The sequence below is a fragment of the Myotis myotis genome, unplaced genomic scaffold, assembly GCF_014108235.1.
Source record: "Myotis myotis isolate mMyoMyo1 unplaced genomic scaffold, mMyoMyo1.p scaffold_m19_p_1, whole genome shotgun sequence".
Classification (NCBI taxonomy): Eukaryota; Metazoa; Chordata; class Mammalia; order Chiroptera; family Vespertilionidae; genus Myotis; species Myotis myotis.
Window position 1 is genome coordinate 179071454 of NW_023416313.1, and position 12446 is coordinate 179083899.

The window sequence follows — 12446 nt, forward strand, 5'->3', positions numbered from 1 at the left end:
TAACATAATTGTTTTAAGAAACTCAACAGCACTGATATGTTATAGTCTCAAAAGACTTTTCAAGCCAAAACCGGTTTGGCTCAGTGGATGGAGCGTCGGCCTGCGGACTGAAGGGTCCCAGGTTCGATTCCGGTCAAGGGCATGTACCTGGGTTGCGGGCACACCCCCAGTAGGAGATGTGCTGGAGGCAGCTGATCGATGTTTCTCTCTCATCGATGTTTCTAACTCTCTATCTCTCTCCCTTCCTCTCTGTAAAAAATCAATAAAATATGTTAAAAAAAAAAAAAAAAAGACTTTTCAATACAGAAAGCACCAGCTCTAGTCCTTATTCCTAATATTTGAGAAAAATCCTTCATATATTCTAATTATAATTAAAGGACAAAATATTGCCATATTTTATTCTATAGAAGTACCAACACAAAAATGAAAAACTGTGTGTGTGTGTGTGTGTGTGTGTGTGTGTGTTTCTTCTCTCATTCCATTTTTTTCCTATGAAAGGCACTTAACATTCTGCCAAGGAAACTATCAGGAAATGGGTTTCATTTTGAAATATAAAAGACTTAATCCATGAAAAAAAATTTTTTTCCCCCACAGGCTTATAGAAAACTACCACTAGTGACAATTTTTAATATTTCATCTTTTCAAAACCACAATACACATGGGTTTAATAAGAGTGCCCGTAAATAGAGAATAATACTTCGAGAATTTTTAGTTATCCTTGTATTTTTATTATTTAAAACTGCTGTTCTTTCACCCATTTGCCCATATAACCAAGAGTTAACTATATTATTCACTAAGACAGAGCTTCTAACAAGTTAAGTGTAATTCTTGATGACACTAAAACTATTCCTCATGGGAAATTTTTTTAGAAACCATCAGTTCATCTCCTTACATGCTTTATCTTATGAGGCAAAGAGGAAAACTAGAAACTTTGTTTGAAAGTGTGTATATATGGAGGCAAATGGGGTAAAAAGTTTTCCCTGTAATACCATTTAAACTATAACAACTATATTAGTGAGCTAAAACATGACAAATTATGTACATAACCCCTCCTCCCCAATTATAAAGCACCACTTCTGGCATTCCATAGGCCTTTTAGTAAGTCAAAACACATGACAAATGAGAAACAGAGCCTATTATTAACTCCTAGGCATTCCTAGATTTTAAAAGGGTGTATATTTTAAAGAAAATGATCTTCCATTTAACCCTTCTAATAAAGTGTTTCTAAATTTTGCAATTAATTTTCAAACAATCAAATTGTAAATACATCAGATATAAAAACAACTACTTAATTTAACCAGATATTTAATATTTCTTAATACTCACCTCTCTTTCTATGAGATGATGCCAAGTCCAAATCAACATTTCGTCTTCCATTCTATTAACGTTAAATATACGTAATAAAAGTTATTAATAAAATTAGAATGTAACAGAGTACTAACAAAAATTAATCTATATAATTATAATAATTTGCTACTTAATGTGCTACCAGTCAAGTCACATCAACAATAAGTCTCTAAAAGCTCACTGAAAACAGCTATAAGAAAGCATAGCACATAATTCTCAGAAACTAAAACACAAAGGTTCACATTAACTAACACTGAAGTAGCAGAAGTGTTTCTTTGTTCCCACCTTTTCTTCTCTGGAATCTTTGTCTTTTACCTTCCAAACACATCTCATTAATATCTTCTAGATGCCTAAAGCCTGTGTAGCAAAGTCCCATTTTCCACAATCCCTACTTGCTCTATCCTTAACTTTCATTCTTTTCAAAGCTCCCACTAGTCCTGGCTATGTGTTTAGAGAAAGAGAATCCGATGAATCCAATCCACACTAACAGAAAAATAGCATAGTCCTAACCCTTGTGGTAGTATTTTTAAAGGTTTTAAATGTTTTTAAGAGCCTATTAAATAAAGAAATCTCAAATTGTTAAAATGGCAGACAGCTTAATAAAATAGTAAAGGCTTCAGGAAGAACAGAAGTATATTTCTGTGTATGTGTGGTGGGGGGGGCAGTATAAACAACTGCCTGCTCTTATGTACAATCAACCAATGCTCAAACTACACGTCTTAAATTTATGCACAGGCTCGATATTATGGTCTCAACAATTTCAATTGTCCTCTATCCCACGGGAAAAAAAAAATGGTGGCAAAGAAGAAAGGCTGCAGAGTGACAAAATAGATCCATTTAGTAAACGTTATTATAGAAAATCTTTACCTGGTCACACATATAGACACAAGTATTCACATTGTAGATAAATACATTTTGTCACACAAACACACACCCCAGAAATAATATATTCTCAAGCCATTTGGTGCTGGACAAAACATGAAATGGTTATCACCCAGCCCCTGAAAACATCACTTTGTCATCTTTTATTTTTGGCTTCTTTCATCCTAATTTATCCTTTTATAAAGTACTTATTTGTGTACACCACATCAAATCCATTGTGAAATGAGGGGGGGTAGGAGTTAAACTTAGATTTAATTGTTTACTTAGGTTTCTTCTCTGTTTACTAAGAGAAATAGATAATGTATCACATAATACTCTTTATGAAAGGTAAAACAAAGGTTTAGAATTATTAAACTAGTTAACTTCAGTTATTTTTAAAAAACCATTTTAGTCACTAATAATTCAGGATAAATGAAGTACTACTAGATGTTGAGGATAGCAACACGACCACACAACCTCAGACAGGAGGGTAACATATTTCAGCTGAAAAACCGAAACTGCCTCCACTGCTTGTTCTGCGCTTCATCTGCACCAGGCAGGCTGTCTGAAGCTGTGCCTAGATCATCCTTCATCTGCAACAGAATCTGCTTTTCTCTAGTTGACTTTTCTATCTTTTATGATACTATCTTTCTATACATTCCATAAGGAAAAATAATCGAGTTAATCTTTTTCAAAAATGTATTTATTAATTTTTTTTAAATTCTGTAGAAACTAAATGAACAATTTTGGCAATTAAATCTAGACTTGGCCCACCTCTACTGATCTATCTTCCCATTTTGTTTTGAAAACAAACAATTTTCAAAAAAATTTTTAATCCTTACCTGGGGATATGTTTTTATTTATTTTAGAGAGAGGAAAGGAGAAAACGAGAAACATTGATGTGAGAGAGAAAAATCAATCAGTTGTCTCCCATACATGCCCTGACTGGGGATTGAACCTGCAATCTTTTGTTGTATGGGATGATTCTCCAACCAACTGAGCTACTGGACAAGCAATTTTCAAAATGTTTTAAATTGTATTACCAAACCTGTTCTTCACAGTCCAGTTGAGACAAGCGTAACAGGGAGTATTATTCCCCACTTCAAATATAAAGAAGCTGGGACCCTGGCTGGGTAGCTCAGTTGGTTAAAGCATCATCTTGATACACCAAAGTTGCAGGTTCGATCCCCGGTTAGGGCACAGACAAGAATCAACCAATTTTGGGGGTGGGGTGGAGTTGGAGGTTGGGTAGAGACTAGGAAGATAAAAGAGGGGGAAATGGGAGATATCTGTAATACTATCAATAATAAAAAATATTTTTAAAATCAATCAATGAATGCATAAATAAGTGGATTAACAAATTGATGTTTCTCTCTCTCTACATCAAAAAGTTAAAAAAATACTAATAATACATAAATAATTCTGAAACCCTAGTGGTTTATCAAAGCTACTAACAAACTGCTATTAAAAGAAAAAAACAGTGAAAGTCAATGTGAGTCAAGTAATCTTGGGAAGCTTTCTATAACAGTGGACATTTTAGCCAATCCTTAAAAGAGACAGGACTTGATCAACAAAACCCAGAAAATAGACATTAAAGCAAACAATGCTTGAGGAGAGGCTCAAGAGGTATGTTTAGAGTCTGGCAGATGGACTAGTATGGCAAAAATGCAGATTACTGCAGGAGAAAACTGGTTCCAAATGCAGGCAGGCAATATGTTCCAGAATCTTTGACTTCTAGTAGTCAGTATAATCACTGAGGTTTTGAATAGGAAGGTAGCATGATAAGCAGGTTTTTTGTTGTTCTTGTTGTTTGTGTCTTCAAGAGCTCTATCTTAGAGAGCAGTGACTAAGAAGAGGAACGGGGAAAAGCAGGGATTTCAGTTTGAAAACTACCATTTCAGACAAAGGTAACAAGAGCCTGAATCAAAAAGTAAAAAAAGATGCCAAAACCGGTTTGGCTCAGTGGATAGAGCGTCGGCCTGCGGACTGAAAGGTCCCAGGTTCGATTCCGGTCAAGGGCATGTACCTGGGTTGCGGGCACATCCCCAGTAGGAGGTGTGCAGGAGGCAGCTGATCGATGTCTCTCTCTCATCGATGTTTCTAACTCTCTATCTCTCTCCCTTTCTCTCTGTAAAAAAATCAATAAAATATATTTAAAAAAAAAAAAAAAAGTAAAAAAAGAAAGAATGGGCACAGAAATTTTACCAAAATAGATTCAATAGTCATTCATTTATTCAAAAAATATTCAGTGACTGCCTACTGTGTGCCAGGAACTACAGATGCTTGGCCTACAGCAGTGAATAAAATAGCAAAAAATTCTGTCCTCAAGGAGCTTATACTCTACTGTAGGCTAACAGAAACTGATATAAATATAATAAATAAATTACATTAGGTGCTGTGGGGGGAAAGGGGAGCAGCGCAAGGCAAGGTATACAGGGAGTGAACGAATATGTAGAAGGGAGGGCAAACTGAAATTTTAAATAGAGTGGTCAGGCCCTGGCTGGTGTGGTAAGTTGGTTGGAGTGTCGTCCTGTACACCAAAAGGTGGCGGGTTTGGTTCCTGGTCAGGGCACAAACCCAGGTTGCAGGTTCAATCCACAGTTGGGGGCGTGTAATTGAGGCAACCAATCAGTGCTTCTCTCTCATATTGATGTTTATCTCTCAGTTACTCTGTCTCTCTCTGGAATAAACATTTTTTTAAAGTGCATAGAGTGGTCAGAATAGGCCTCACTGAAAAAGTAACAACAGAATGATTATTTGAGGTGAGGGATTTAGTCATGTAGACAACAGTATTCCAGTCAGAAGAAACTGCTAAGTAAAGGCCCTTAGGTGAAGTTGTGTGGTATGTTTATGGAAAAGCCAAAAGCCTACTGTGGCAGGAAAATCACCAAGGAGAGTAGTAGAAGAGGAGATAGGAGAGGTAATGTGGCCAGGATGTATAGAGTCTTGTAGGCCACTGTGAGGATTTAGGCTTCTACTTTGAGAAAAAGTGAGGTCACTGGAGGTTTTGAGTAGAGAAGGACATGATCTATGTTATAAAATTATCACAGGGATGGGAGATTAGATGAGACTTATCAGACTAGGAAGGGAAAATGGACAGAGAGAAATCTCAGTAGACTGCAAAACTAGGAACATGAACTGAGAGCACAAAGAAACTCATGGGAATAAAGAATAAAAGAAAGAAGAACAAAAACATCATGAGATAATGAAGCTTGCTTGAAGATACTGTTCGACTTTCCTTAGAGGAGGAATCTTTTATGCCTAGAAGTTCCCTTTAAACATCTTTTGTTTATGTACCATTTGTGTAAGCCCAGGTTTCCAGCCTGGCTAGTTAATAGTACCACCTACTAAGAAAGGCAATATGAGAGAAGGAGATTTAGGAAAAAGATAAGTTCATATTTGGATAGGTTAAGATTGGGGTAACCCATGCCCAGCTGGTTTGGCTCAGTGGATAGAGCCTCGGCCTGCGGACTAAAGGTTCCCAGGTTCGATTCCGACCAAGGGCACATGCCCGGGTTGCAGGCTCAATCCCTGGTAGATGGCATGCAGAAGGCAGCCGATCAATGATTCTCTCTCATCATTGATGTTTCTATCTCTCTCTACCTCTCCCATACTCTCTGAAATCAATAAAGAAATATATGTTAAAAAAAAAAAAGATTGGGGTAACCCCACATGTTCAAGTGAAATATCCATCAGAGACATGAATTTGCAGTTTAAGAACTCAGAGCTAAAGACAGAAATCTGAGAGTCGTTAACAGGTAAGTGGAAAATATCTATGCAATATAGGTATCTAATTTATCTAAAAGTTCTTTAAAAAAAGTTTTTATATGTCTAAAACAAATGTATATTACTCTAATTAAAGCCTCATATAGTATCTATACCTTGAAAACAAAAATTCTTCTTGGCTGAATCTAGGTATACCTACCAGTGCGTAACCCTCTTCATCTGATTCAGGCTGAGACAAATCAGATTCACTCCTCGATTTGATCAGTCTATAATTTGGGCTTGTGTGGACTAGCCGGCTCTCTGCAGTAAGACTTTCACTCCTGTCTCACATGCACAAAGAAAAGTTTTTTATTTGGGACTGTTAGTGAACATAAAATGGAACTGGCAGCACAGAGGTAATACAGACACAATGAGGAGTAATTATACCTGTTGGTGGGAAATCCTGGCTCTTATCTAAGCACAAAGTCGTTCTCAATTACATCAAAATAATCTGCATGCCACTAAATTACAGAGACATGCAATAACTTCATATGTTTCTAACTACTGCTGTTTACACATATGAAATACTGTGTCTCAGAAATTTACATTCCAGGCTGAAATAGTATTATTCTTTATATTACTTTTAATTAATCCTAGTCAATTAGCATTTCCTATTCCATGTCTGTGTTAATTTCAGAAGAATACTCTAACTTTGAGAATAAACCATTTCAATGCATAAACAAAGGGAAGAGAGTAATTGTTAAGTTTCTAGCCAGTCCCACCTGGTCATAAGTCCACCCCCTTCAGAGGCACTTGTTGAAGGCTGCTGCAACTGTCCTTCTTCCCTCCGCTTCTGAAGCTCATCAATCACAGGGCTTACTCCTAATATTAAGAGGGCACACCGATGGATCACGGAGTTGCAGGCAGCAGTGTACACATCCTGACCCTCAGGAAGGTCTGTGCTGACCCTTCGCTCTTGCTGAGACTGAGGAGGTGGATCATCAGATCGAGCCCCAGACCCTGCCCCACTGTTCATTCTATCTCGATCTCGGCTACGAGCTACTTCACGGGCTGAGAGGAAACACTGAAAGATTTCTGTAACATGCAACACAAAAACAAGGTCTTAACACATGGGGAGAGAAAAGCAAAGAAAATAACAATAAAAATAGTCAAAATATTTGGACCAAAAACTTACTGAAAAGGGGGAAAATCTTATTTTAGATATTAAATGCAGCATAGTAACTAAGTTAAAATTATATAAAAAATACACAAAATATTAAACTTTTCATGAAAATTACAACAGGAAATACTCATGCCTTTATAGAATTTAGATTGATTAATTCTATTTCTACTCTTTTTTATAAGTTAGATCAGTGGTTTTCAAAATGTGGTCTCAGATTGGCAGCATCAACATCATCTGAACACTTGTTAGAAATGCAAATTATCGGACCCATCCCAGAACTTCTGAATGTAAGCTCTAGACATGGGACCAAAAATTTGTGTTTTAATAAGCCTTCCAGATGATTCTGAAGTCCACAAAAGTTTGAGAAGCACTGAGTTAGATAAAAATAACTACTTACATTCATGAGCTTGGTATGAAAAATGTCAGGTTACAAAAGAAACAGACAAAATTTAAGTTGCAATAGTTACAATGAAAAGGCCTCTTTCCAAATTCCATATAATACCTAACACCTACACTTTGCTATAACTTGAATACATTAAAAAATACAACCTCTAAAGGTCTTTGCTGAAACAGAGTCTGATTACACTATGTGGCCAAGATTGGCTCGAGAGTCAAATGGCATCACCAGGAATGTCCTATCTGATACCAGCTCGTGCCAATCTCTAAGTGTAAAAAGTCAGTGGGTGTACCAAGGTTCTGATGTAGTGGCAGATACTTCACAATAGGAAAATACTATTTTGCTCAAATTTGAACTGAAGAGGGTATTCTTGGAGAACCAAGGCAGAAAAGTTAGTAAAATATTAGATTCATCTGTTTATATGGAAATACAAACTTTAAAAATGCATCTGTATGTTTTATCAGATTATTATGATGATATTTTCATTATGTTGTTGAAAATCTCTATTTCAATGAAAATCAAAGCGACAAACACAGAGTCCAGAACTAGAAATCAGTTAAAGTGATTAAGAGAATGGTCACTGGAATTTTGGGCAGACCTGGTTCTAATTCCAGCTGCTGCTACTTGTGGTGCTAACACATAATTTTGCTTCTTAAAACCTCTGTTTGACCATCTTAAGAATAGAGTAATACTCATCTCATAAAACTTTTGCAAGGATTTATGAGTTAATTTATGTGAAGAATTTGACCCAGTGCCCAGCATACAGTAAGTGCTCAAAAATGGTAGCTAGTTTAAAAATTATTACTCTGCGGATGACTATTATGCTTTCTGTTATTATAACTGTGTGTTATACTTTGCTTTCATAAAGTTTTAAGTTCAAATGCAAAAGGTTTCTCAGCCTACGTTTTTATTAATTATTCTCCGTTTCCATTTCCAATATACTTTTCTCCATTTAGACTTTATCTTTCCCTCATTTTTTAATGGTTTTTGGTCTTGTTTTGAGCAGCCTCAAGATCATTTTTAGAAGTACCCAGAACACAAACAAACTGATACTAAAGTAAATGTCCAACTAAATGATATAGACAGACAATCCCAAAACTAAATGCATAGCTGGACATAATGTTTTAGGCTACAAAGTGAATATACACCTTAACTTGAAATAGCCAAATCACTCAAAAAATAATAACAAATGTTTTAAAACAGTGGTTCTCAACCTTCCTAATGCTATCACCCTTTAATGTTGTGGTGACCCCCAATTTCACTGTTACAAATTGAACATAATTAAAGCATAGTGATTAATCACAAAAACAATATGTAATTATATATGTGTTTTCCGATGGTCTTAGACGACCCCTGTGAAAGGGTCGTTCGACCCCCAAAGGGGTCGCTATCCACAGGTTGAGGACCGCTGTTTTAAAAGCTTTAATATTTCTCGCCGAAACCGGTTTGGCTCAGTGGATAGAGCGTCGGCCTGCAGACTGAAAGGTCCCAGGTTTGATTCCGGTCAAGGGCATGTACCTGGGTTGCGGGCACATCCCCAGTAGGAGATGTGCAGGAGGCAGCTGATCGATGTTTCTCTCTCATCGATGTTTCTAACTCTCTATCTCTCTCCCTTCCTCTCTGTAAAAAATCAATAAAATATATTTTAAAAAAATAAAAAATAAAAGCTTTAATATTTCTCTTTAAATATATAAATGATTACCTTTAAAAACTGTCTATAGCCCCAGGATATGAAAGTATGAAAAGTGTTATTTACCCAGCCAACAATATTCTCACATATATTCTTGCTCCCTTCTGAGAAGAGCAGCGTAGTCAGTGAGTAAAATTTATAACTTATTAAAAGTTCTACATATGAAATAATTGGGCTCTCCTAATATGCATAGAAGGGGGCTCTCTTCCTCACCAGACAGAGGTAGGCCTGATCAATGGATAACTTGGAACCGCTGAGAGGACATACTTTGAATGACCTTATCTAATGACTCATGGACATCATTTCATGCATGAGACTGGTGGAACTGGTATGGTTTCCAAAGCCTGCTTCCAGAACTTTTCAGCCCCAAACATGAAATTCAATAACTAGCACAGGGCTGAAATATTAACTAATGTACATTCAGATCACCGGTAGAATATCAAATTCTTTTAGAAAAACCATAGAGAAACATGTCTTTCTCTTTCTTCTCTACTCAGTTCCCATACCAAAAATACACATCTGTGTCTCTCTGAAGTAAGGTGTATACTCACTGCCAGCTGTCATCACTTCATGTTCCCGTTCTTCCTCCTCATCCTCTGGCTCTGGATGCCCCTCTTCCCGGTCTCGCTCAGCCTGCTCTTCCATTTCAGCTTCTTCGTCAATGGTCCGGGTAAATGAATGCTCCTGAGGATCAACATCTGCAGAGTCTTGGTTTTCTGAGATCTTAAAGAAATGATCAAGTTATATTGAACATATTTTTCAAAAACTTTGAAAAATTTCATTAAAACCCTGACTTTTTATCATGGAAAATACCGCTAATACCAATAATAACAAATGAAGTTACTACAAAAAGACATACTAGATAAATCTGAAAAAAATAGAAAGAATGTATCTACACAAAATACATACAGAGATACCTATATACTCTTTGTTTCTCAGTATTTTTATTAAAATGCCATGCTATAGCCTGGCCAGCATGGCTCAATGGTTGAGCATCGACCTATGAACCAGGAGGTCACGGTTCGATTCCTGGTCAGGGCACATGCCCAGGTTTTGGGCTTGATCCCCAGTGTGGGGCATGCAGGAGACAGCCGATCACTGATTCTCTCTCATCATTGATGTTGCTATCTCTCTCACCCACTCCCTTCCTTTCTGAAATCAATAAAAATAAAAAAATAAAAATGCCATGCTATAAACTGTCATTTCTATTGTTATTCAGCTGTAAACTATAGTTCTGCAACTTAAAATGAGTTGACACCAAGAATAAAAGGTACTTAAAAAATATAATTTTGATTCCATTCAGTCTCCCCTTAAGTTATATATATATTATTACTTTGTATAAATGTTTAATAATTCTAATTTAAAACAGTATTTTTAACTTTTTTTTTGGTGAGAACATTTAAATTCTATTCTCTTAGCAAATTTCAATTCTTCAAACAGTATTATTTTTAGTTTTTTCTTTACTCTGTTTGCCCCTGAAGAAACCAAAAATTAGAAATCTGGTAAGAACAATGTTAATTTTATTTCCCATGGTGGTGGTGCTATCTAGAAGTCATCTAGAGGAAAGAATCCTTAAAACAGGTGCCAAGAGAGGCACACGTATCATAATAGTACATCTTTTCCCACACCAATATAAGTACAAAGCACAAATAAAGATTTTAATAATATCCTTTAACGCATAACAAAAGTTATTTTATGATTTATGGCCAGTAAATAACTTAAGAATTTCACTGAGATGGAGATACTGAGCAATGTCAGTCTCACACAGTACATAAATCATTATCACTATATATGTGACTTTCAAATATGAGGCTCAACAAAATAACAAATTAATATATTTCATAGAATTTCAAGGTCACTAGCAAATAGTCAGATCCAAAATATTAAATAAGGGCAGGCTAAAAGAATACTGTAATAGAAATGTAGAGATAGAGTTTGATTTTTAAAATCTAAGATCTAAAGAGTACAGTGCAAAACATCTACTGTATAAACTTTCAAAGTAAGCATTTCTGAAGTTGATGTATTATACAGGCTTATACTTATAACTATAAGGTCATGTTATCAGGATTACCAAGTACTTTAAAAATCATCTCATTTTTGATGCATGAATTACTTCTGGAACATCCTTAATAAGAGGCTTCAATCTTTACACCCAATAGTACATAACCCTAACATAGAAGGTTGTTTTCCTTACATTCAGCTAGCAATGATTCACCATAAAATTATTACCCTTGGATCCTACCTGTGCCCAGTATTTTTGAGGTAGCTATCCTGTGCCTCCCATTTCTTTCACTTCTGTATGATTTTTGGACCTTTCACTAATCCAAGGTAGTTTGTTAATGTCCCTCATAAATTATGGTACCCCAAATTAAATGATAATTCAAATGTGGTCTGATCAGCATAAAATAAAGGAATAATATTTCATGATTAAACAATTCGTTAAATAATTTATATAGCCTAAGAATATATAAACTTTCTTAGCAGCCATATCATACTTGATAAATATGGAGTTAAATAATCCCCAAATCTTTTACTTGTCCAATTTTTTTTTCCACTAGAAAAAGAACTGCTCAATATTTAATTGTACATCTGCAATAAGCAAGGCATTTTTCTTTTCCTGACATAAATCAATAATTAGCTATCTCTCACAGCTTGCAGAAAAACACAGAAATTAACTAATTTCAAACTTTACCCATCTGTCTCGTGATGATGACCTGGTCTGAATAAGTTCAAGGTTCTTGCAAGCAAGTAAACGACTTCGAACTTTGTACACACAACGGTACACTTCTGATAAGCTTTTACCAGGTTGATATCTAAATAAAGAACCAAAATAGAAAAGTTACCTAATTTCTAACATCATGAGAGCAAATATTTGTCAGAAGATAGTTTTAAGTTACTTGCCGGCTTTCTCCACATGCTTGACTAAGTAAATTCGTGTGTTTCAGAAGAGCTGCAAGAACAAATCTAGACACAGTGTCCAAGAGTGATTCATTACTTAAAGTTGCACTGTCCCAATCTGAAAATAAAAATGATGTATTAAACATTCAAAAGGGCTCAGAAAACAGTTCAGAGGTCATAGTTTTAGTAATCCCACATCTGAATGTCATTTTTCTACACACTTACTTAACAAGTACACCTCCTAGATCCCACACACTGTTCTGTGTGATAGACATACAGCAGTAAACAAAACTGAGTCCCTCAACATGGAGGCACCTGGAGATTATTATGCTATGCAAAATAAACCAATGAGAAAGACAAGTATC

General features: G+C 35.8%; 1 protein-coding gene across 25 annotated transcripts in view; it reads right to left on the reverse strand.

Annotated features, from left to right (window-relative positions):
- The window catches only part of HERC1 (HECT and RLD domain containing E3 ubiquitin protein ligase family member 1), a 194786-nt gene that overhangs the window by 92888 nt on the left and 89452 nt on the right, over positions 1–12446 (reverse strand). For 22 of the 25 annotated variants that reach the window (XR_004966839.1, XM_036304098.1, XM_036304091.1 and 19 more), the window contains 6 exons: positions 12085–12199; positions 11876–11996; positions 9735–9906; positions 6696–7035; positions 6134–6254; positions 1327–1378 (listed from right to left, as the gene is read on the reverse strand). Coding sequence is in view for 24 of the 25 variants with exons in the window: in XM_036304098.1 (XP_036159991.1) it covers positions 1327–1378; positions 6134–6254; positions 6696–7035; positions 9735–9906; positions 11876–11996; positions 12085–12199 (921 nt within the window). In the remaining variant the exon portion in view is untranslated. The remainder of the gene's footprint in view (positions 1–1326; positions 1379–6133; positions 6255–6695; positions 7036–9734; positions 9907–11875; positions 11997–12084; positions 12200–12446) is intronic. The other 3 variants (XM_036304153.1, XM_036304142.1, XM_036304163.1) reach the window with 2 other exon arrangements.